General features: G+C 48.2%; 1 protein-coding gene across 2 annotated transcripts in view; it reads right to left on the bottom strand.

The window, feature by feature from the left end:
* fgd1 (FYVE, RhoGEF and PH domain containing 1) overlaps positions 1-24,190 on the bottom strand; it is a 28,192-nt gene extending 4,002 nt beyond the window's left edge. The window contains exons 1-16 of one of the 2 annotated variants that reach the window (XM_028994654.1): positions 24,049-24,190; positions 9,268-9,486; positions 8,999-9,182; positions 8,116-8,809; positions 6,333-6,571; positions 6,000-6,156; positions 3,724-3,862; positions 3,362-3,420; positions 3,083-3,229; positions 2,433-2,525; positions 1,974-2,053; positions 1,731-1,761; positions 1,530-1,631; positions 1,281-1,409; positions 832-990; positions 1-147 (exon numbers count right to left, since the gene is read on the bottom strand). In XM_028994654.1, the coding sequence (XP_028850487.1) occupies positions 1-147; positions 832-990; positions 1,281-1,409; positions 1,530-1,631; positions 1,731-1,761; positions 1,974-2,053; positions 2,433-2,525; positions 3,083-3,229; positions 3,362-3,420; positions 3,724-3,862; positions 6,000-6,156; positions 6,333-6,571; positions 8,116-8,809; positions 8,999-9,182; positions 9,268-9,486; positions 24,049-24,190 (2,721 nt within the window). Of the gene's footprint in view, positions 148-831; positions 991-1,280; positions 1,410-1,529; positions 1,632-1,730; positions 1,762-1,973; positions 2,054-2,432; positions 2,526-3,082; positions 3,230-3,361; positions 3,421-3,723; positions 3,863-5,999; positions 6,157-6,332; positions 6,572-8,115; positions 8,810-8,998; positions 9,183-9,267; positions 9,487-14,445; positions 14,744-24,048 lie in introns of those variants that run through there. The other variant, XM_028994655.1, reaches the window with a different exon arrangement.
* Between the last annotated feature and the right edge of the window lie 156 nt (positions 24,191-24,346).

Genomic DNA, 24,346 nt, shown 5'->3' with positions numbered 1-24,346 from the left:
CTGTGGGGCTCCGTAAATGTAGAGAACCAGGGGTTCGTTCTCGGGAATAACGAACCAGGCCTTCTGCCACCCACGGCCTCCACCCTTCTCCATGTGGTGCAGGAAGCTGCACAGGACGCTGTTCTCTGCTGCAACTGAGGCCTGTTTCTGTGGAAGGCATCACAACCGGCCTCCAAAATTAGTTGTACATTTACATTTACTACATTTACCAGATGCCCTTATCCAGAGCAACTTACAATTAGTATTTACAGGGACAGTCCCCCCCTGGAGCAATTTAGGGTTAAGTGTCTTGCTCAGGGACACAATGGTAGTAAGTGGGATTTGAACCTGGGTCTTCTGGTTCATAGCGAGTGTGTTACCCACTAGACAACCACCCAATAGACGGATGCTAAGAAGAAGGTGTGTTGAAATTAATCTCATAATCGACGCAGTGCGGAACATAATCAATTTTATCATAAGTATGTTGCTTGATGGTTTTCTAGTCCAAACATAAAGCTGGTAGTAACTGCAGCTGCTTTCTGCTGCGTTCGATTGGCATTTCACTGCCAATCGCTTGTTGCTCATCGCTTTGATTTGCGCCAAAGGGCAGAAAAATGGTCTGTCTTTAGTCCATGGTCAGCTGACGCCAGAAAAGCGCCTGGTTCAGACTTCTGTGCTCATCTCACTGACGTATTTGAAAACACACCGTAAATACACATGATAAAGTAACGTAGAAAAATGAATGGGACGCATCGTGATGGAATCAGTGGCATGATAAACGTAATCCAACCATTGGCCAGTGAAGGTTCACACCTCTACTAAGAAGGATGTACTCTCTGGTTGACAACTCACCTCCAGGATGGAGCGTCGCCTCTGAGTGCTGCTGCTCAAACTTGCGGGGGACGGCGGGACGCCAACTAATGTCGTGTAGCAGTCTATACACACGCGGTTGGCTCGGTTGTTGTCGTACAACAGACGGGCTCGGAACTCGGAACACTTTCCACATACAACCTGAAATGTGTGTGTCTGTATTACAAGTTGACCAAAAAAGTGGCTTCGCATTGCATAAAGTTAAGTTCAAAAGTTTACAAGACCAAAATAGATGCGCATATTTAAAAAAAAAAAAAAAAAACAAACAAAAAAAAACAAATATATATATATATATATATATAAAATTTATTTATTTCCCCCCCCCCCCCCACAGGAAATCCGCTGAACTGGCAACGCTGGGCAGACTAGGCGAACAGTGGCGGGATTCAGGGGAACGAGCTCAGACAAGGATCACAAAAGCTCAGACATACATGCCCACAGGCTTTGCAGTGGTGGCGTCTCTTGGTGATGGAGTTGAAGGGCTCCTGACACTTCATGCACAGAGTGACCTCCTTTTCCCGGATGGGGGTCGGGGCGCGCTTCCCGAGCTCTGTGCAGTTCTGAGCAGAGAGAGAGAGAGAGAGAGAGAGAGAGAGAGAGAGAGAGAGACGGCCCTTTCACTTTGACAAACGGAGGATGGCGGCTTTTAATGGTTCGGTGGGGATTTGTGCCAGTCTTACTGGAGAGTTAGGGGGAGTGTAGTCCTCGTCGCGGCACGACCAGTTCACCATCCGGAACGTCTCCAAAGTTTGCTCATGCCTCTGGATGGTGGCCTGAATCGCCTGGGCAAGATGGAGGTAGATGTGAAAATGTGAAATGAGGCCTGAAACCAACTTAAGAGCGTCTGAGAAGCGGAATGTAATGCAGCGAGGAAATAGTACCTGAATCCAGTCTTTCTTTTCTTCCTCAGTCCTAGACAAAGAGACAAAAGGCCCTGGGGTCTTAATCCACTCAGACACTGTTTGTCCATCTTATATACACAGTGGGCCAGAGACCCATGAATGGCCTATTGTCTACTGTAACATGGAGCCCATTCTATATTTCTAACAATCGCGCTGAGTCCGTTACACAAACGCTCCTATTGACTTACGGCTCGTCCCGCAGAGACAGTGTTTTATTGTTACCTGGCCTGCAGCTCCAGCGAACGCTGCTTTCCTGACACCAGGAACGTCCGTGGCATGTTCATACTGCTGGTCTCCTTCAGCTGTGAAAAGCCATTGACAAGACACTTTCAGAAAGATATGAGGCGTCAGAAGCTGCTCCGATTTGGCCCGGCTGAATTCATTTCGAATGAACATATTCTGAGTAAAAGTTATGTGCAGCCGCAACTCAGTTTATCTACGTCCAATTGAGATTTCTATCATGACTTTGTTTAAATAATCTGATTGGGTTTGAGATTGTATATTTGGACATAGGTTATAAATGGTTAATAGTAGTTCATTACTGCTGTATTAACATACACTCTAGTTCCCGAATTCTTCAACACAACATGACTATTTGCTATTTCAAGCATAGAGAAAGACGGTCAACTGATTAGGGAGATAAACTGTAATTGCTCCGAATTGTTATCATGGGACACTAACCTCCATGCCGTCTACATCTATTCGGGCTCTCACTCCAAACTTCTGTCCAATCAGGCGCAGTTTTGGGACGCAATAGAGTAACCTGTCATTGAACTAAAGAAAAAAAAACATAGATGCATGTCATGGTAAAATATGAATGTGATATTATGGGTATAAATAAAAAACAAGACCGTCTACTAGTGCATCTAATTTGAATGTAATGGGAATTAATTTTTTTTGTAATTTAGATCAAAAAGTATTCCTTTATTCCTTCAGTCCCAACCAGCTAGGTAGCTAATATGCTAGGTAGTATAATGCTGGTGGGGTGGTGGTAGCTTAAGGAAGGGGCTCCGGTTCAAATCCCGGTCCCCACACACTGCTCCCCGGGCGCCTGTCATGGCTTCCCACTGCTCACCAAGGGTGATGGTTAAAAGCAGAGAAAAACATTTCATTGTGTCACCGTGTGCTGTGCTGCAGTGTTTCACAATGACAATCGCTTTACTTTTATTTTTAATACCTATTATTAGCTTATTAGCTAATACTATAATTTGACCAAACCCTTCCCCCCCCCCACAATATTCTCATTTTTGAGATTCACTAGTATACATCGGGCATGTAAAACGGCCATCTTTATTGTAGGTACAAGAAAACAGCCACATCTGTATACGCACAAGTATGAGGTATCGGTCCTGTGAAGTTCCATTTTTGGCGGACAGTTTGAGGATGTGTCCCTCCTTAATGAGCTCATTAGTCGGGTTAACGATATCCTCTTCGCCCCCAAGCAACTCGTACACTTTCAGCAGCTTTCGCATCCGTTCCTGCCAAACACACACAGAACACAGACACCCTGCCGGCTTACGCTCCGGTCTCACAGTCAACTGGACTTTAATATTCTAAATAGCAGCGTCCTCGCCCCGCCGGGGTGTCGGAGCGTGGTCCGAGAGACTCACCATCTTCCTGATCGCGGCGTTGGAGTGCTCGGCGGCAGTGGCGATCAGCTCCAGCGACTCTGCGGAGAGACACACCCGGTCAACATCCGACACACGGCGGCCGGCCATTAATTCTCATTAATCCCGACCTTGCGGGTTGAGACGAGGTTAAAAAGAGCACGTGTGCTTGCAGTGAGTTTAAAAACACACACAAATCGGCGCCGGCGACCGGCGTGATAACTTCCCCCCGCCAAATACTGACCACAGCGTGAGTGGTAGTCGCCTGCTGGTCAGCGAACTGGGCAGTCGACCAAAAAAACCCCGCTACTGCTACCACTGTGAGAAAGATATCCCCTTTAGCCGCTCGTGTTCGGAACCCTTACTCTGAGCGTCTTTGAAGTCGTCGGCGTCCTCGGGGAGCCGATGCAGATAGTCCTTGAGCAGCAGCTCGTAGCGAGGGATCCGCTGCACCGGCTCCAGCATGTGGTGCTGCAGGGTGAGGTTCCCGCACCGCTCCTCTCTCTGGAAACACAGCGACACGGTCAGAGACCCACGCCCCTGAACACACGGACCCCCACAGCTGGACGATATTCGCCCAGCAGTCACTGGCTGATCCGCTCCCAGACTGATGATGGATGACAAGTGCACAAGCAAAAATCAAGAGTGCCACCATATAGTACTGTGCGGTATAAACAGCATGCCAACAGGAGGGATTTTGATGTTTGACCGGCCTAGTGCAGAAATATTCCCCATCACATGCGCAAAACCAGGCCTAGTCGCAGCACGACGCCTTGTTTTTCAAAAATAAATAAATAAATAAATAAATAGATAATACAGCCGCTTTTTTTCCCGTTTAAAGGCACTCAATGAGTTTTTGACGGTATGCAATGTTTCAAAATAAAAGCTCCAAATGGAAAGACAGGGAATGATTTAAAATACATTAATATAGTGCCTTTCAGCTTGGGGTCCAACTGCACGTGCAAATCCATGTACATTGTGCACTTTCACACTTGTGAAAGCCATAAACAATAGGGTTAGGCTTTTTGGGGTTTGGCTTTTATTTTGAAACGTTGTGCGTTTAATGAGTAATGGAAAATCCAGCGAGGTTCTATGAACGTCCATCAAATAAAGAAGTCACTGCTTTACTGAGGTCAAGACATTTATGTTAAATGCTATCATATTTTTTCTAGAATTGCAGATTTGCACAATAAATATTGTGCACGGCTAGTTTGAAATGTATAAAAAGTGTATTATACAACTTGCCGCTGCAGTGCCTTTGCTATGGACACATGTTACCCTTTCAAAAACAGTTCCATTTAAATTCACAGATCAAATTATATACCGCGAGGTTCCATTTATAACACAATATGAATTTTGTGCCATATATAGCTCAGCCCCACCAGCACATATAGCCTTCACATAAACATCTGCGAAAGGAGAGGAGGTAAGAATCTCCTGGACTCCTGCATGAGGCGAACGCAGAGCAATGTCAACTGTTTATACGAGACCCCCACCTCGAAACGCCTGCTTCTGCATTATCACAGACCACAGGTCCCACTGCTCCCCAGCCTTATAAGGGGAAGCCCCAGCGAGGCTGGTCTCTGTGGGCGCACGGCACTCCAGGCTCTCCGAAGCGGAGCCCTGTGATCTCGGCCATACAAGCGCCAGCCATGTTACTATTCTGCTCACCAAGGTGAGTTGGGACGTTTGAAGTGGCGCGGCCGCCCGGGCTGCATTGGTATTCCCAGAACGCGGCGCTCATCCAACTGCTCCTCAGCACACATCAGATCTGACGAGTGCTCTCATGATTCTCCCACAAAGTGTTTGTATTGCTACGAAATGCTGCTCTCCAGTGACGCTGACGGGGATCCATCGCTAATTTCTACGCTTGTTTGCATTCCAAATAGTAAAGATTCCTAAATCAACAGCAACATCCGGTAAACGGAGCGGAGTTCATGGAAGATGCCTCACATTACATTTGGGGGTTTTTTTATGGCTAATGTCAAATAATTGAAAAAACAAACTGATATTTCAAGCGTAACAAAGATAATTCTGTTGCAAGATTATTTAAATGATTTTTTTTATTTTTCTTCATCTTTCATCGGTCATCTTCGCAGACAATACTGTTGTGTGAAAGGGCTTGTGGGACGTACCTTTGATCATTTAACTTTGCCTTATATGATCATTTATTTACACCCGTTGGTTTCAACCCACTATAATAATAAAAAATAAAAAAGGAATTCTGCTAGAACTCATTTCTGACTGGCATGGAAAGAAAAATAGACATACAGGTCATCTTACAGTAAGAGTTAATAAAATGTTTAAGATATGACGCCTGTCTGGTAGGAACTACATTTCTTTTGAGAATTCTCTGGTGGGTGGGGGGTGTATAACTGATCCGGTGGGTGGTTGTTTTGGGCGGATGTGCGCGAGGTTCCTTCTAAAAAAGAAACACTAAATAAACCAAATCCCAAGCAAAGCTGTGAAAATGCTGAATGGAATGTGGGGTGGGAGTGTTATTGAAACGAACCGCTGCTACGCCAAATATTAAAAAAAAAAAAAAAAAAAAAGCCCAATTCTTCTCTTTCATTTTCTTTGGTGGGAAGGAGAACGCTGACGAACTCAAAGCTCACGGGCCGCGTTCACACAATCGCCTCACCTGGATGTCATGGATGATTGCTTTAAACTGCGAGGAGCGCTCCATCCACGTATTCACCAGCTCCATGGCCCGGTCAAAATTTTTGACGTACTCGCCATACATCTTGAGGAAGGGAGCTAGTTTCTGCAGGATGTCCCCAATGCGTGGATTCAGTTCCCTGAAGGAAACAAAGCAAAGGTCAAGGTCTTAAAAACATTCTGGGAATTCTTCCCACAGGCACCGAACGGCCCTTGATCATCAACATCATTTTTACAGATTTGTTGCTCGCATGTCAACCAAACTGCCAATCCAACGTTTCCGGTTAGGCTGTACCGTGATCAAAATTCCCCTCACCACTCCTCCATGCGTTTCTCCAGGGCGGGGAGCAAGAACTGCTGGTGGAAGCAGTATATGGAGCAGATGTTGGAGAAGATGCCCATGACCACGTCACAAGGGAAAGAGCTCCGTGCTCGGGCTTCCTCCATCAGCTGAGCGCAGAACACCTGGTCCAGGAGGTGCAGTCGGGCCACGTACGCCTTCTCCGTGTGCAGCAGCTCGTTGGCGATGTTGAACACCCGCTGCTGGACCGAGAGCTGCAAACACGGGATCAATTCAGAATACCCACATGAAATCATGAGCCCAATAAGGCTGTGGATGATCATGATTATGCCAGCATGTAACTGTTGTAGCACAGGGTTCCGGAGAAAACTCGTATTTGTCTCACAATGTACCGTCTAACATGTATGAAAACTCTCACATTTGCTTATTAAAAATGGTGGAATTTGCTTGCATTTCTAGATGATAAAACAAAAACACAGGGCAGTCACGATCTGGACATTTCCCGGTACTCTGGGCCAGGATTTCACGTTTGCCTTGTCTTGTGTTCCTGAGTTCCTGATTGTGTGCACCTGTTGTTGCCTTGCTGTGTCCCGTCCTTGTTCTGTCATTCATCTTTTATGCTTGTTTCATGTCACTTGTGTCACTTCATGTCACATTCCCTGCCGTATTTATTAAATTCTGTGTTTGTGAGTCATGTATTTGTGTCCGTTTCTTCCAGCCACGTCCCGCTGACAGGAAGTTAAAAGTAGTTTTGATAAGTACTGAAATAGAACAGGAAAAATTGAGCACTTAACACAACATCCACGATGAACTGCAGTTGTCAGTAATAATAAAGTAACAACGTAAATCTGCACGTGGGCAGTGGTTGACTTCGCGGGTAATGAAACGGACCCATAATCAGAAGGTTGCCGATTCGAGTCCCGAACCGCCAAGGTGCCACTGAGGCGCCTGTCATGGCTGCTCACTGCTCACCAAGGGTGATGGTTAAAAGCAGAGGACACATTTTGTTGTGTCACCGTTTGCTGTGCTGCAGTGTTTCACAATGATAATTACTTCACTTTCATCCATCATATAAACAATCCCATTTTCTCCTTCTCCCTCATAGACAAGATGTGGCAAAAAAAATTCTGTTTAAAAGTTTTATCTGCAAGCTTTTTAAAAGTAAATTCACTATTTCCTCAGCATCTCAGTAATGCCATTAAAGGGAGAGAATTTGCAACATGATGATAATCTTTACATAAAAAACACTCAACCTTGTTTTTCATAAGCTAAGCATTACCGTGGTGTGAATCCTTTTTGAGAGGTAAGAGTCTAAAGATTTGAGTCATCGATCAACATAAAAACACCTTGATCTTACCTCACAAACATATGGAAACAGCCGGGCAACCAGGATTTCTATGGATACACCTTAATAAAATGGGAATGGTTGGTGATATTAAAGTCCTGTTTGTGGCACATTAGTATATGTGAGGGGGGAAACGTTTCAAGATGGGTGGTGACCATGGTGGCCATTTTTAAGCGATCTTGGATCTAACTTTTGTTTTTTCAATAGGAAGAGGGTCATGTGACATCAAATTTATTGGTAATTTCACAAGAAAAACAATGGTGTGCTTTATTCTTTCATGAGTTATTTACAAGTTTCTGACAACTTATAAAATGTGTTCAATGTCACCAACCATTCCCATTTTATTAAGGTGTATCCATATAAATGGCCCACCCTGTATATATATGATGTCTTCTGTTTGGTGCTTTAACTTATCAAGTGGTACTTTTTGGAAGAATAGAAAAAAATGCAAACCTCAGCAGAGTCTTGTCTTTCGGTTTTAGGGAGGGCAAGAACCATGGGGTTAAGCTCACTCTCGTCTCCACTTCCCTCCTCCAGGTCACTGTCCCCCTCAGAATCCCGCGCCCCGCCTCCCGAGGCTCCGCCCTCTCCTCCCGTGCCCTCGGCGTAGCCGCAGGAGGACGATGAGGAGAGGCGAGGTAGAGTCTGGGCGGGGCTACAAGGGCAGATCTCCCTCTCGTGTCCAACCCTGTCCTCATCTCCAGCGAAGCACAGCTCCTCACTGTGAGAGGGGGAGCTGATGCTGTCAATGCCGCTGTCCCTATTGGCCAATTTGCCATCCGTCTGCGGATGGGGGAGGGACAGACGGTCCGAAGGAATATCCGACTGGCCGGCCGTCAGGTCCCTCATCTCCATGGCTTCCAGGAGTCTGTCTGAAGCGCTGTACCCTGACTCCATGGAGAGACGCTTCTCAGAACAGGGAGCTCCCATGTCACTTTCCTCCTCCGCTTCTTCCGCATCCTCCTCTTTGTTCTCTCGCTCTACCGACGGTTCTGGCACCTCTGGGGGCTCCTCCACCGCTGGGCTGCAAGGCTCCTCGGGCTCTGAGGGTGGAGGTGTGGTCACCCCGCTAGCCGACTGTGGTTCAGGGGTCCTTGGGGTACACAAAGCCCCACCCGTGATATCTGGTACCACAATGATCTGCTCCCTGTGGACAAAAAAACCCCCAAAATACTCTTTATTTCTATAATCTGATGTCAGCCGTATTTACCACAATAATAAAGAGTAATAAACAGATGGCAGTTATGAACTGTGCATGGCGCTGTTTGAAGTTTTTTTATAATGGTATTGATTTTTGATCGTGGAAACAGATGGGAGACGCTGGTCAGATCCTCACCTTTCAAACTTCTCAATGAGCGAGAGAACACATGTTGGAGACGAGCTTCCCTCGGCGCGGGGGACGGCGGGACGCGGCGACCGCGGGTCAGCTGGCAGGGGCCGGGAGGGCGGTGGAGGGAGGGGCTTGTCTGGAGGACGAGGTCGCCTTGCGCTCTGTTGTAAATGAGGGGGCTTCGGGGGCACTTAAAAAAAAAACAAACAAAAAAAATGCCATTTCAATATAATTACGTAACATACATGTACCAAAGGACAGGACACTGTACCCACCTTGGGGCTTTGGACCGGGCAAGGGCGGACGAGTTTTAGGTGGAAGAGGGGGCGTGTCTTGCGGTCCGGTCGCGCTGGTGCCATTGCAGTGCTGGGACCCGATAGGACCCGGGTCCGAACACAGGCGCTGGGGAGTCTCATGGGCCCCAAGGCAAGGACCGCAGCCAGGCTCCAGGGACAGACTCTTGGTGAGGAGCCGAGGACTGGAGGAGGAGGGGCCTGCGAATCAGAGAAAAATCAGAGCTGAGCTCGCTTCAGGGACAAGGGACAGCGGTGGGACGAGTGTTGAAAGAAACGTGAACCACAACTCCTGAAGTGATGCCCCCATCTCTTTAAAAGGGCACAGACGGGTCAGCTAGTGGACAGACCAGGCACGTCAATGTAGCGCCATCTTTCTAAAAAAAAAAAAAAGAAAAAGAAAAGGCATGTCTGTCCCCTGCACCGCCCTAATTGGTTCCATATGATGACACTCGTACCCACTTGTGAAGGCAGGGGGATGAAATGACTTCCACATGTTCAGCTGAAATTGCTTTAAGGGAGGCCAAATCTAGCAACGAGTTATCCTGGTCCCTGCCTCACCTTTGCCACGTCTCAATGTTTCTTGACTTGATGAGTGGAATTTGTCAGTGTCTGACAGCCAGACATGACTCCTGGTACTGAAAGTGGAAAGGCCTTGGATGACTTTTGCCCGTCCCGTCCCCCACCGCAGCTCATGCACATTTTTGTGAAACCTGGAAAAATATGTTGCTCCATAATGCACATAGCTGTATATATTTTATATACTGTACACGTGGTAGACTACTTAATTACAAAGCCACACTGTGATTGGGCGAGAGCCATCCAGCAAGGCTTGACATCCAAAAGGGTGGAAAATATATACGTTCCACTACATACAACGCGATTCACTCTATATGTTGAGAACAGGAATCTGCAACCAGACTGTTGACAGAATGATGTTGCTTAGCAACAATACCAACGCCTGGAGCATAAGACAATAAAATAAAATGTCACACTGGGAAATAAGAAGGTTAATAATAAGCAAGGCACTCTCCGTTGTGTATTTATTTATTTATGCTTACGCACAGCGAATAGGGGAAAAAAAAAAAAAGTCAGGTCTAAAGATCCTATTAGGACTCGGTTCAATCAACTAATTGTGCCAGAATGAATTATGCCCCCTGGTCCTAGATTAGATAAAATTACATTTACACGACGCACTTAATCCTAAACCGCTGTGCCTCAGGTTTGTTTCAGACACTCCAATAAGATAAAAAAACACACATGCACAAAAAGCTTTACTTTTTTTTTGTACATATATATTTTTTTGCTGCCATTTACCTCTGTTTTTGCTGCTATTACTTCTGTTTCTACGCACTGTCTGCCATAACAAATGCAATTTCCCACTTGTGGAACTAATAAAGGTTGATCTTATTTTATCTTATCTGACTCTTACAAAGGTAATTCCCTTGACACATAAATAATAAACCCATAAATATTGTTGTTTAATGTGTAATATGCGCAGCCCAACAACATGCATAGAAATTTACTACATATTCTGCATTATGAAAGCGTTCCTGCATTTTCGGTCGGGGGGTCGTTTTATGACCGTCGGTAGATTTATAGACAGACGGTATTTTAATGGCAGAAATGCTCGTCCAGCGCCTGGGATGTTCCGTCTGGGCTGCAATTACACACTCCACGATACTCTCCTCTCGTTTCTGTGAACGTCGCTCATGACTGAAGGACATTTTCATGCTCCACTTCCCATCGATGCTGCGGACAGAGTCCTTCTTTCCCACACGACATATATAGCGCTCGCCACTGGAAGACACGGCGGACAAAGCCACTACTGTCCTCCTCATGCTGACCATCTCTGTGCAGCTTCATAACCTGCGCAGCCGTTATTGCCGTTTTGCACGTTTCTTTCATGCTGAAATGCTGCACAGGGCAGAAAACCACGTGCATGGAGGGAAATAACAGCAAGTTCGAATGGTGACTCCACGATGCGTGCATGTGCTGGTACGGAGGCTGTGCAGCGGTGCAGATTTACCGGGCCGGCCTTCAGCATCGCATTCGACGAGATTCTACCATACAGGTCCTACAAAAAAAAAACCCCACACACGCAGCGGTGCGTACTCAAAGTTGCACGAATGTCAGATTCGGACGCCCTACCTGCAGCCTCGGCACTGAGAATATGGCCGTATAAGCAGCCGGCGGGAACCCCATCTGCCGGGATAAGCTCCGCTTTGCTTACACTGTGAGGCAACGTAAACTGCGGCAGCGCCAGAGCCAAATTCCGGGACGGTGCTTCCGCTGGATTTATTAGAATGTGCTGGAACCGACCTGCGAAATCCCATCACAGCGGCATATACCTTCACCGCCGCTGGCGGCGGGGCAGTGGTGGCCTAGCGGTTAAGGAAGCGGCCCCGTAATCAGAAGGTTGCCACTGAGCAAAGCACCGTCCCCACACACTGCTCCCCGGGCGCCTGTCATGGCCGCCCACTGCTCACCAAGGGTGATGGGTTAAATGCAGAGGACAAATTTCACCGTGTGCACCGTGTGCTGTGCTGCTGTGTAACACATGTGACAATCACTTCACTTCACTTGTAGGGGTATCCCTCGCGGGCACGGAACCAGAGTTAAATTTCTCAGGGTTAGGACCACTCCACTCATGGCCGAGTGCAGAACAGAATGTTTCAGGACCTGGCTGCAGTGGGCTATGACGTAAGGTTAAAGGTCAATCCCACTTCGCCCAACCTATAATAAATCGATGCAATCTCAGCCGCCGTAACTTCGTTAAGTTCGTTGCCTAAAGAGTCGTGTTAACCCGGAACTCCGTTACACCAAATGCAATTAACAAAGGAGCCGAGGCCAAATAAAGACAGGATTCTACGCCGGAATACGAGGAACCAGAAGGTTCCTCGAACGTCTATGCTGCCTGTCCACGGGTTTTTATGCATGAGCTACTGCAGGTTGCTAAGTAGCCAAGCCAGACGGCGTTGGAACGGAAACGGTGCAGGACGGAGCGTGACGGGTCCTCTTCGGTAAAAAATAAAATAAAGTGAAGTGATTGTCACATGTGATACACAGCAGCACAGCACACGGTGCACACAGTGAAATTTGTCCTCTGCATTTATCCCATCACCCTTGGTGAGCAGTGGGCAGCCATGACCGGCGCCCGGGGAGCAGTGTGTGGGGACGGTCCTTTTGCTCAGTGGCACCTCAGTGGCACCTTTGTGGATCGGGATTCGAACCGGCAACCTTCTGATTACGGGGCCGCTTCCTTAACCGCTAGGCCACCACTGCCCCACGGTGGCAGCATGGCAGTGCCTAGAATGATTTCCGCCGACCCGACGGCACTCAGAAAAGGACGAGGACTCCGGGGGGGGGGGGGGGGGGGGGGGGGGGGGGCACGGCCCGGGAGATGTCGACGTGTCGGCGAAACTCGGCAAGCCGCGCGGCTCACGTGGCCAAACAATCTTGAGCTGCCAATCTCGGCCGGATCAATACGCCATTAAAACAAAAAAACTAACAAAAAAAAAAAAACACAACTTCACTCGCTGTCCATTACAAACCAGAAGGCATTAAAAATGCATGCCGTCTCGAGTCGATAAACCACAAGGACAGGCCCGGGCATCGAGGCCGAGTTCTCGCTTCGCCCAGACTAACCTGGCAACGTGCGTCCGGTGTGTCAAAGTGAAGTGATTGTCACATGCGATACACAGAAGCACAGCACACGGTGCACACAGTGAAATTTGTCCTCTGCATTTAACCCATCACCCTTGGTGAGCAGTGGGCGGCCATGATAGGCGCCCGGGGGGCAGTGTGTGGGGACGGTGCTTTGCTCAGTGGCACCTTGGCGGATCGGGAGTGTGGTGTATGTGTGTGTGTGTGTGTGTGTATGTGTGTGTGTGTGTGTGTGTGCGTCGTAACTCGCCACGGAAAAGCACCGCAGCACGTCCTATTTTTACCCCCGTCACCGGCTTGTACTGACGGGCCGGCATGCCAACCTGTGACAGATATTTTGTGATCAGCTCGCCACAAAGCAGTTTCCGAGACGTGGTGCTTTTTAGAGACTATTATAGATTTAAAGAAGTAAAGTGAAGCGATTGTCACTTGTGATACACAGCGGCACAGCACACGGTGCACACTGTGAAATGTGTCCTCTGCATTTAACCCATCACCCTTGGTGAGCAGAGGGCAGCCATGACAGGCGCCCGGTGCCTTGCTCAGTGGCGCCTTGGCGGATGGGGATTCGAACCGGCAACCTTCTGACTACGTGGCCGCTTCCTTAACCCGCTAGGCCACCGCTGCCCCTGCATCGGTCAGGCCGGTATGATCCACAGCGCAACAACTTTACGAAGGTCGAACACGGCCATTCGACTACAGCACGTCCTTCAGAGCCAAACGTCAAATACTCCACACTCACAGAAAGAAGCCGTAGGCACGGCACGGTGCAAAAGTTCCCGCCAAGCGCGATTATTTAGTGCCCCCCCCCCTCCCAATTCACTCGATCTCCACCAAACGAATCGACGCCGCGGGCCGGCAACTGCGATTAAACCAACAAGGCAGACACGGCAAATGGGAGGTCATGATTACAAGCGACGGCTTTTAACGCACCAGGGAGCTGGTGCCGCTCGCTCACACACACACAGGAGAGCGAGCGAGGGGGGGGGGCACAGAGACACAGAATTTTTTTTTTTTTTTTTTTACACGAATTGCAACGTTTTACGGTGCCGCAGGAGCCACGGGCCGCGACGACGCCAGCACCGCCGTCCCCTGGACTGGCTGCGTGCATGGCCTGTGTGGCGGCCTGGTCGCATGCGACGCTGCTGCATCCCGGCACAGGAGGATGAGGGGTGACAGGCCGGCGCCCATCGTCATGGTGAGGTGCTCCATTCAGCATCACACACACACACACACACACCGCTGCCATCGAGGACAAATGCCGGAATGCTTCTTCCAGCCTTTTGACAGATTGGCCTATTTGATGCACAAACCTGCAGAGTCAGTGGGGGGGTGGAGGTGGGGTTCCAAATCACATTCTCATAACGCACCGCGGTACATATTTCTCAATGAGACGCAGATGCGAGGGACGTCGTTTTCACCCGCCGAATGCGATGCAACGGCGGCTCCGAGTCACACGGACACCATTTTAACGGAGAAGAGGGCGCATCTTACCCCGCAGCACGCTGCTTTTATCCATGTACATCGCGCAGCAAAACACGAAGCCGGTCATTAAAAAGACGGGACGGGAGGCGCGGTCCCCCCCCACCCCGGTCTCTCCAGCGACGAAACGGGAGAAGAAGCGCGGAGCGGCGGCGGCGGCGGCTGCTGCTGCTGCTGCCGGGGGAGCCGGTGCGAGGGGCGTCAGAAATGTGGGTCGGACGAGCAAGCCGTGAGCATCCTCGCTGGGTCGCGAAATTACGACGTACGACCCGTTCTCCCACGCAAAAACACGCGGGATCGACAAAGACGGTCCATGGCGGAAAAATGTCAAAAAAAAAAAAAAAAAAATCCTCCCCCAGCAGCGCGGTCTGGAGACGCAGACGCTCGGCAGCCCGGTCTGCGCTGGACGGGTGGTGGTGGGGAAGGGGGCGGGGCGACGTACGACGTGACCCCGCCCCTCCCCCTTTTCCCCTCCGCGCGCATCCCGTCTCCGTTTCAGTTGCCCTGACAACGACGGGAGCAGCGGGTCCGATTCCGCTTTCAGCATAAGTACACGAATATGATGCCAGAATACTTAGAATAATTTAGTTTTAAATGCATTCAGCTCATGTAACAATTTAACAAATTATTATTATATATTTTTTTACTTTTAAAGAAAATAAGGAGTCACCAGCTTCTTTATTATTAAAAAAAAAATGTCAACCAGGTCGTCCCATATTTTGGGCCTGATTTCTTCTTCCCACACAGCTGCTCCCCAAGCGCCTGTCATGGCTGCCCACTGCTCACCAAGGGTGATGGTTAAATGCAGAGGACAAATTTTCCTGTGTGCACCGTGTGCTGTGCTGCTGTGTATCACAAGGGACAATCACTTCACTTTAATCACTTTAAACATCCATCGTCTTGTATTCTGACTGTGACTCTGCTATCAGGTTTAATTAGCCATTAATCAGAAAGTGATGTGACCTCTAACAAGGGTGCGTTCTGCACTACACGTGCAAAAGTATATATTAATGACAGTCATTATAATAATATCAATGTTGATATTTTATTCATGATTATGCCGAAATTAAAAATAAATTATTATCTGTCATAAGAAAAATGATCACATTTTTTTGCACATGTTTCACATATGCAATTCTAACATGCAATTTTATATATACAGTAAAAGTATTCTGAAGTATCCTGAATTCAGACATTGCAACTTCTGGCCAAGTATTTTTCCCAGCCCTGCTAATGGACATAATAATAATGTCATTTCACTCAAGCTTATATTAGATCTTATTTTACGCATATTATTATTATAATCCATGTTATAACTGACTGCATAATGTATAGACATCTGACCAGATGGTTCTTCAAATGCACATTAACTGCAGTCTGCTACAGCATTAATGCTTTGCACAAGTGTCACTTAATATACAAAAAAAAAAAAACTAAATATCCTCCTGGGTGTAAAATTTCTCTTTCTGTATAGCGTCAAGTCGGCTTTGTAATCTCCTAGTGAGAGTAAATGTGGATTATGGAGTGCTGACGCTCGTGTTTTGCCCTTGCTCGCCTCTCACCAGATCCCTCTGGTTTCGTCACCCCTGCTGGGGGTGTGGAGCCACTCCTCTCCCTGGGCCTGGCGCAGGTTGTCTGCTTTAAATGGAGAGATTTACCCCCCTGATTTCCCCAGAGAGAGGGCCATCTGCCCACTGTCACCAGTCCCATTATTACGGCTGACACCCTGGCACGCATGCTCAGTGAAAGGAGCAGCGTCATGGAGACACAAGCACACATTTAGTCTACTGAGTACAGCTGAAAACCAATCGTTTCATTACGGGTAAATACGTGCACTTGAAACGTGTAGTAATAAATTATTTAGATCATTGATGCCTTGATGTGTTACATTATAATAATGCAGCATGAAGGTTAACTTAATTTAACCAATACATCACAAATCTAGCAAATCCATCAGTCATTATGGGTTCATTCTTGAGAATAAGGCTTGGTGAAGGCACCAACGAATAAGATTCTCAATCACTGAATGAAAATTTTTTTTTTTTTTTGCTTTTAAGTCAGTCTTAGTATCCCCTAATACTGTATCTGAAGTGTCTTTCCAATATTAAGCCTCTGTGCAAAATTATAGCCACTTTCAGCAATTCACACAAGGAGATTTCCCCAGGATGCGCCGTTTCGGTGTCTGTAGGTTTGAATGCACATGAGAAAGAGAGAGGCGGGATCAGGAGAAGAGCGGCCAATAAAATTGAGCAAGCATTCATGGAAATGACGTCAACACCACTCACCATAAACAACGTTTAGTGCAGACAACTCGTGCCGGCATGTTTCCAGAAAAAAAAAAATTTAATTAATCCACTGGTTGTGAAAGTGAAGTGCACAGCACCCAGTGGACACACCGCAATGTGTCCTCTGTATTTAACCATCACCCTTGGTGAGCAGTGGGCAGCCATGACAGGCGCCTGGGGAGCAGTGTGTGGGGACGGTGCTTTGCTCAGTGCCACCTTGGCGGTTCAAGATTCAAACAGTCAACCTTTGGTCCATTTCCTTACCCACTAGGTCACCACTTGGACCATAGAGAGTCTGGGGGAACTCGTGTTAATGTTAAATAATCTCATGAGGTGAAATTTTTATATTAGGGGACCTTTAAAAATTTACTTGGGGAAAATAAAATCGATTTAGGCACATTTACAAATTGTTCAGTGGCTATGTTGTAATGAGTGACGAACAATTATCGGCAGATATACCCACCCCACTTGTGAGAGTACAGTAAAGAAAACACAGCTACATTAACATGTTAAATATTTAACAGGAATTTGACAGGCCTAGTAAATTCCTATATGCATGGAAGTGGACCGTTTTCATACAGAGCTTGGACCATTGAAACGGTGCAACATTACGGTGCTCACGGTACGGTGCATTTAACTCTGAAAACACAGTAAACAGTTGTGTATTACATTAGCTACTAAAACTATATTATAACTAGGGCTGCACAGTAGACACATCACATGAGGCACAATGTCAAGTAATGCAAATTAATCCCTTTTGTCACCCTGCTATTTTAGGTCAAGCATCACGCTTTACTAATATTATGATCTGATAGATCGTTAACATTAGTCAGGACCCACGTACTAATCCCCTTTAAACTAATTGCTTTTTGTTAAAAGCTTAAGGGTAAAAGTACTTTTTTATACTTATATATGATATCTGGAAAATTACCAACTCAATTAAAAATGAGGAATTATCTTCAGATGCATCTTTTCCTGTATTTTCTATATTGCAGTATTATGCAGCCCTAATTGTAACATCTGCCATTTAAAGCTGAGTTTAAGTAACCATGCAAACGTGAGAGCGGAAACTGGTAATAATTTGGGCGAAAGCACAGCCATTGAAGTCAAGTGGTGAAGGCAGAGCTGTTTACACAGAGCGTGATGATAAGCATCAAAGGCCCGATGCCGTGGTCACAATGGAGGGGGGCTTAATGTGAGCTTCCTGAGCTTTTACCGCCACAGATAGCTGAGCCTAATCTGAATGGCCGGCTTGCTTTTCCGCCGCACAAAAACACAAGAACTTTCAGACTAATCCACGGAGGAGAAGTCGGGGCAAAGAGGATTGAGGAAAGACGCTGAACACTGTGAAATGGATAGTGCGCTCTGAATACGGTCATGTAAAAATACGTGTTTATTGCGATTTTGAAGCTGCGTTGTGTCACGATGACCGGTCAGACTCGGCTGTCAGGGTTCTGAATATGAACGTGGCCGCGGTAACCGGAAAGGAAGTCCGCGAGCGGAGAACGCCGCTGCTCTATTTCGGCGCTGTGGCCTGCGTGCGCTCTGGAATGCCGAAGCTTTGTTCGCCGGTTCAGGCCTGGAATGCCAGATCGCTGATCTTTGACTTGGAATTCTTCGGAGACCATATGCACCCCAGACCGTGAAGGTTACAGGAGGTACGCTGACGAAACGCCGCCAGAACCCCCCCCCACTTGTGCACGAAAACAAACAAACAAATAAACACGACACAACACTTTCAGTCTTATTGTGCAACAATGACAACAGTTATAAGATGTGGAAATGAGCACAATGTCCATTTTATACTCATATTTTGTTTCCAGGTCATTGCAATGACGATAACAGTAATGTATTGTTCACAAAATAAAAATAGCCCATATAAATTTCAACAAATGCAATCTGTCCTTTCAGTCACACATTCATCTTCATGTGATCTTATTCAGATCACGTCTATTTAAAGCACGCTCACATAAGGTTGTACCTGCTTACGGCGTCTGTGGGGCCGAGCGAGACGCAGTGCAAATCTTTGCGAGAATAATGTTGAAGACGCCAGCAACGTCTGCATCATGGAGCAAACGTGCTCTCTATGCAACGAGCTGATATTTATGGTGCAGACACCATAGTGGGTTCGCTTTTTGTTTTTAGACTCAGTCAAGTCGTCTTCAAATTGTTAATGGGACGCCCACAGCGGTGAGTTCTGAGTAATAATACGAACGCTACAAATTGAAGCGCCGTTTAAGAAATCACATGCTGTCTTTTTCCTGCCGGCTCTTATTGCATTTTCTCCAGTGGAAACGCAGGGCCTGCGGAGGTCACTGTGGGGTTTTTTTTTTTCCACCCATGGTCTGCCTCTCATTTCATTAACCAACTCTCAAAAACATCTCATACGATTAAAATAAAAAGAAAGTCAGATCCCTGGAGCGGGTCGTCCTCCACAACCCTTCCAGTAATGAAGGCCCGGTTGGATCGTCTCTCCTGAAGCTTGCTCTCCTGTGTCCCGTCAAGTGATTAAGGCTTCTGCTCGCTCGCTCGCTCCCTCTCTCTCTCTCTCCCTCTCTCTCTCTCCTGCCACGTTGTCTGTGGTTCCCAATGGCATGGCATTCCCGCACGCTGACACAGTGACACACTCTTCTCCGTGCAGCTGCTGCAGTTCTTCTGCTCGTACTGTAGCTTGGATTACTTTGACCCACAATGCCTGCCAACATGATTACACACACACACACACACACACACACAAAACACAACACACAAAGCAAGATAGGAGGACAAACGGAGGCTGGCCCGGCTCCAGAGCTGTGCTAGACACAGGGCCGCTTTTCGCACAGCTTCTTCTCGCGGTGGAGGGGCGCTGACTGTGACCGAATTAGCTGTTGCGTTTTAATGCGCGGCGTGTGAAGCAGAGAGCGTGCCGCCTTCTCCGTTCTCTCGGCACCGTCACATTACTGCGCCGGCAAGTGCAGCCGTTAATAAATTCACAGGAAGACGTCTGACGCGCACCGCGTTGCTACAGTCCATAACGTTAGGACCATCTGCCTGGCACTGAGCAGGTCCTGCCATTGCTGCTGTTGAGCCATGGATTCCACCTAACGCTAACGCTGCTATCTGGCGCCAGCGGTCGAACCTTTAAGTCTAATAAGTTCCCATGCTCGCTTGGATCGACATCATTGTTGGATTGAAATTGCATTATTATGGGAATTAGGTCTGCCTGAAGGTAGGGGGTACCAATCAAACTAACACCAGAACACCAGAAAAGCAAGAGGGCCAGGCGGAATTTCCGGATGCTCCATGGTCCTCTTTTGGTGGTGGACCCGTGTCACCATGGGCACCTTGACTGGTCTGAAGCCCTGTACCCAACAAACTGTGATGCATCTGAACCAGCATGAGGTTTTTCAACGCCACAGTGTGGCCACCCAAGATCCTGTTGCCAGATCTCCCGTTTTCCTTCACTGGACCACCCTTGGTACCACTGCACACCAGAAACTTCCCACAAGAGGTGCAGTTCTGTGGAGGGTATTTGGTCCTCAATCATTCCTTCCTGCTTCCAGCACCAACTTCAAGGATATTTCCCACCCACATAATGTTCTGCCTGATTTGTGCATAGATGGGTCCTGGGGAGTGGGGAGAGGTCGAGCTGTTTGTCCCCTGACAAACGGGCCCGTTGGGCAGCTATTTTTACCGGCATGTGGAGTGACTCGAGCTGTTGTCACCCCCACCTCTCTGATAACGGCATTCCCCTCACAATTTCTTTACTTGAGCACGCTCTGTTGTGAATTTGGCAGCACACTGCACTGAAAAAATATGTATATTTACAGTAGAGGCCAAAAGTTTGGACACACCTTCCCATTCAATGTGTTTTCTTTATTTTCATGACCATTTACGTTGGTAGATTCTCACTGAAGGCATCAAAACTATGAATGAACACATGTGGAGTTATGTACTTAACAAAAAAAGGTGAAATAACTGAAAACATGTTTTATATTCTAGTTTCTTTGCTCTGATTACTGCTTTGCACACTCTTGGCATTCTCTCGATGGGCTTCAATAGGTCGTCACCTGAAATGGTTCTCCAACAGTCTTGAAGGAGTTCCTAGAGGTGTTTAGCACTTGTTGGTCCCTTTGCCTTCACTCTGCGGTCCAGCTCACCCCAAACCATCTCGACTGGGTTCAGGTCCGGTGACTTTTGTTAAGTACGTAGCTCCACACGTGTTCATTCATAGTTTTGATGCCTTCAGTGAGAATCTACCAACGTAATGAGACACGTTGAATGACAAGGCGTGTCCAAACTTTTGGCCTGTACTGTGTGTGTGTGTATATATATATATTTCTCAAGGATTTGACACCAAAAAGTCAAATATTGTGCATATAATGCCCAGTAAGTTAAACACATATTTTAATCAATATGACTAGCACCTCAGCTAACGATTAGATTCCAAGATGTTGTCCTAGTCTGCAGTGACGAACAGCATTAGCACCATCACACACACACACACACACACACACACACACACACACACACACAATATGATGTGCGAAAGCAGATATGCACACACACCAACAGAGTGGAAACAACTGCTTCTGTGAAATCGAATCTATCCTCCAGATGTTTTATGGGAGTGCGGGGGCGTTAAAAAGCGGTTTAAAGGGTACGTCCTCCGAATTCAAGGCAGAGGTCTGGCTCCATTGTTCAGCTTGCATCTTACCAAAGTTGGGACTTGAAGGCATTTTTTTTTTTTTTTTTTTTAAATGACAGCGAAAATTACAGATAGCCAAGTGGATAAACAACAATGGCGCCGCAGTCTGTTTACTAGCGTGGTCCTATCGAGCCGGGGCCGTCATTACCGGCGCGAGAGGACCTGACTCAGCCGGCCAGCTGCCGCATCTGTTACTCAGCAGAGCTCAGGCCGCCGGGGCCGGCGTGGAGACCTCGGCCCCGGCTTGCGGCGGCCCGAGCGGCGCCGCGCGTGGGGGGGGGGTGTAAATCAGGTGGTTTCCCTCTGAGCACATCCGTCATGGCGTATTTACACGAGGGGTGTAAAGGTCGCCGGGTATACTTCCAAGGCGGCGCGGCGCGTCTGCTCGCATCCAAACAGTTGTTGCTTCTCGTGTATACAAACACCGCCAGACACCGTCTCTGTCGTTCCTGACCTGAATATAAACAGCCAGCGGTGCATTGTGGGTACTACCCTCTACCGGGTTCTGTCTGATGCTCTGGCATGGGACCTGCGCGCTTTTAAAATAACTGGAATCATTGTGAAGGCCTTCCATTATGATTATTGTCATTAATGATTATTATTAACTAGATTATTAACTTCAGCTTGTCGAGTGAGACAGAGAGAGAGACATGATGATTACATTTACATTTTTTACATTTACAGCATTTATCAGACTCCCTTATCCAGATCAACTTACAGTCAGTAGTTACAGGGACAGTCCCCCCCTGGAGACACTCAGGGTTAAGTGTCTTGCTCAGGGACACAATGGCAGTAAGTGGGATTCGAACCCGGGTCTTCTGGTTCATAGGCGAGTGTGTTACCCACTAGGCTACTACCACCCTAGTGATTAATTTCCCCAAGACGATACGTGGTTGTAGCCTAGTGGGTAAAACACTCGCCTATGAACCAGAAGACCCGGGTTCTGACCCCACTTACTACCATCGTGTCCCTGAGCAAGACACTTAACCCTGAGTGTCTCCAGGGGGGGGGGGACTGTCCCTGTAACTACTGATTGTAAATCACTCTGGATTAAGGCGTCTGGTAAATGCTGTAAATGTAAAAACGATACGATAAACACGCGCTCCTCAAACCAAACCGGACTTGTATTGCCGCTGCGGATCCCGGCAACGCGCGCTTGCGTACAGCCGCTGTTTGAAATCTGCTGAAAGTGGCACAAGTCCCGCTTCCAGAAACAAACGCGTTGAGTGACCCCATAACGGCTGTTGGGGGGTTAAGCGGGCCTGGACATTAGCTATAAGCTGCGAGACATAAAGAACGCAGCCGATCCATTACCATAAACCCGCCGGTATTTATTTAGGGCAGGCCGCAATTCTCACAACTTTGACAGAGATGATGGGGGGGACATCAGCACCCATCTGTCATCTAAGAGCCTCTGGGTCTTCAGCAAATCAGGATTAAAACCAAAAATTTTTGTATGTAAAATGTTACAATACAGGATTAAATCGCCCGATTTACTGGTAGCTTTAAGGACCGATCCAAAAGAAAAAGATGAACCCTTCCCATCACGGCAACTGGGGGGAGACGTAATCCTCTTGTCTGTAATGGTCGCACAGACGGTCAACGTGACAGCCATTTACCAAACTCGCGTCACGCAGCGACTTATCAAGTGGACACAGGAGGCGCTTGGTGCAAACCACTGCCTTCCAGGCCTCAGAATCCATTCGCCACGGAGACCCCAGGGGCGGGAGACGGTGAGACGTCCGGTATCAGGATTGATCAGCTTGCCAAGACACGCTGTGACGTGAAAGGCGGTCCGTATTGCACGCCCTCTGTTGCGGCGTTTGGTGGACCCTCTCCGCGCCGCGTGTCTCGGTGCGAGTGGGAAGAGGGGACGGTGCCGCAGTTGCGCCGCAAATGCAAATTCCTAATTGGATTTCACAGCAGGGTGCTTGGGCAAATAGAGGAGAAACTGACAGACACACACGAGGGAATACACATGGCGGCACACACTCGGGGAGCCGGAGCCGGCCGGAACAATGGCGCAGGCTTATCACCCAGCGTCCAGACCCACCACAATCCCGGAGGTTCTATAGATCAGGCCATCCTGGTCGAGGCGTGGCTCCTGGACAGCTGGAGGGACGTTAAAGCACACGTCTGACCTTCACACGTTAATTACCAAATCAAGTTAACGGGGTCAGCGGTGGCCTAGCGGTTAAGGAAGTGGCCACGTAATCAGAAGGTGCCACTGAGCAAAGCACAGTCCCCACAGACCGTGCCCCCCGGGCGCCTGTCATTTACATTTACAGCATTTATCAGACGCCCTTATCCAGAGCGACTTATAACCAGTAGTTACAGGGACAGTCCCCCCCTGGAGTAGTAAGTGGGATTTGAACCCGGGTCTTCTGGTTCATCGGCGAGTGTGTTACCCCACTAGGCTACTACTGTCATGGCCGCCCACTGCTCACCAAGGGTGATGGGCTGAATACAGAGGACAAATGTCACTGTGTGCACCGTGTGCTGTGCATCACAATGACAATCACTTCACTTTCTCACATTGAGCGCTGTTGACATCCCGCCAGGATCACGTCCTGCTGGTCCCACTCGACGCCGGAAACGAGCGCGTCACGGGACTCGGTCAGAAGAGAGAAGCGCACTCACCCGTTCTCCGCAGGACGGGCTGGGGGCTCGGCAGGCCCCGGCTCATGTGGTAGGAGAAGCGCATGGCTTTGAACTGGCTGGAGAAGGACGCCGGCGTCTCGGCGAAGCTGATCAGCGCGCTCTTCGGTCGGTTCAGCTGCATGCTGGACCGCGGGCGTCCGCCGCGGGTTAGACCCCCGCGCTCGGTCCGCCGCCCGGTGCTCGGCCAAGATGTCCGTCCCGGCAGCAGCAGCCCACGCCGGCGGGAAGGCGAGCCAAGTCCCTCCGCGCGGCAGGACGCGCCATCAAAGACGGATGG

The sequence above is a fragment of the Denticeps clupeoides genome, chromosome 10 (assembly GCF_900700375.1).
Source record: "Denticeps clupeoides chromosome 10, fDenClu1.1, whole genome shotgun sequence".
NCBI classification, from domain to species: domain Eukaryota; kingdom Metazoa; phylum Chordata; class Actinopteri; order Clupeiformes; family Denticipitidae; genus Denticeps; species Denticeps clupeoides.
This window is presented reverse-complemented; position numbering and strand designations above follow the sequence as displayed.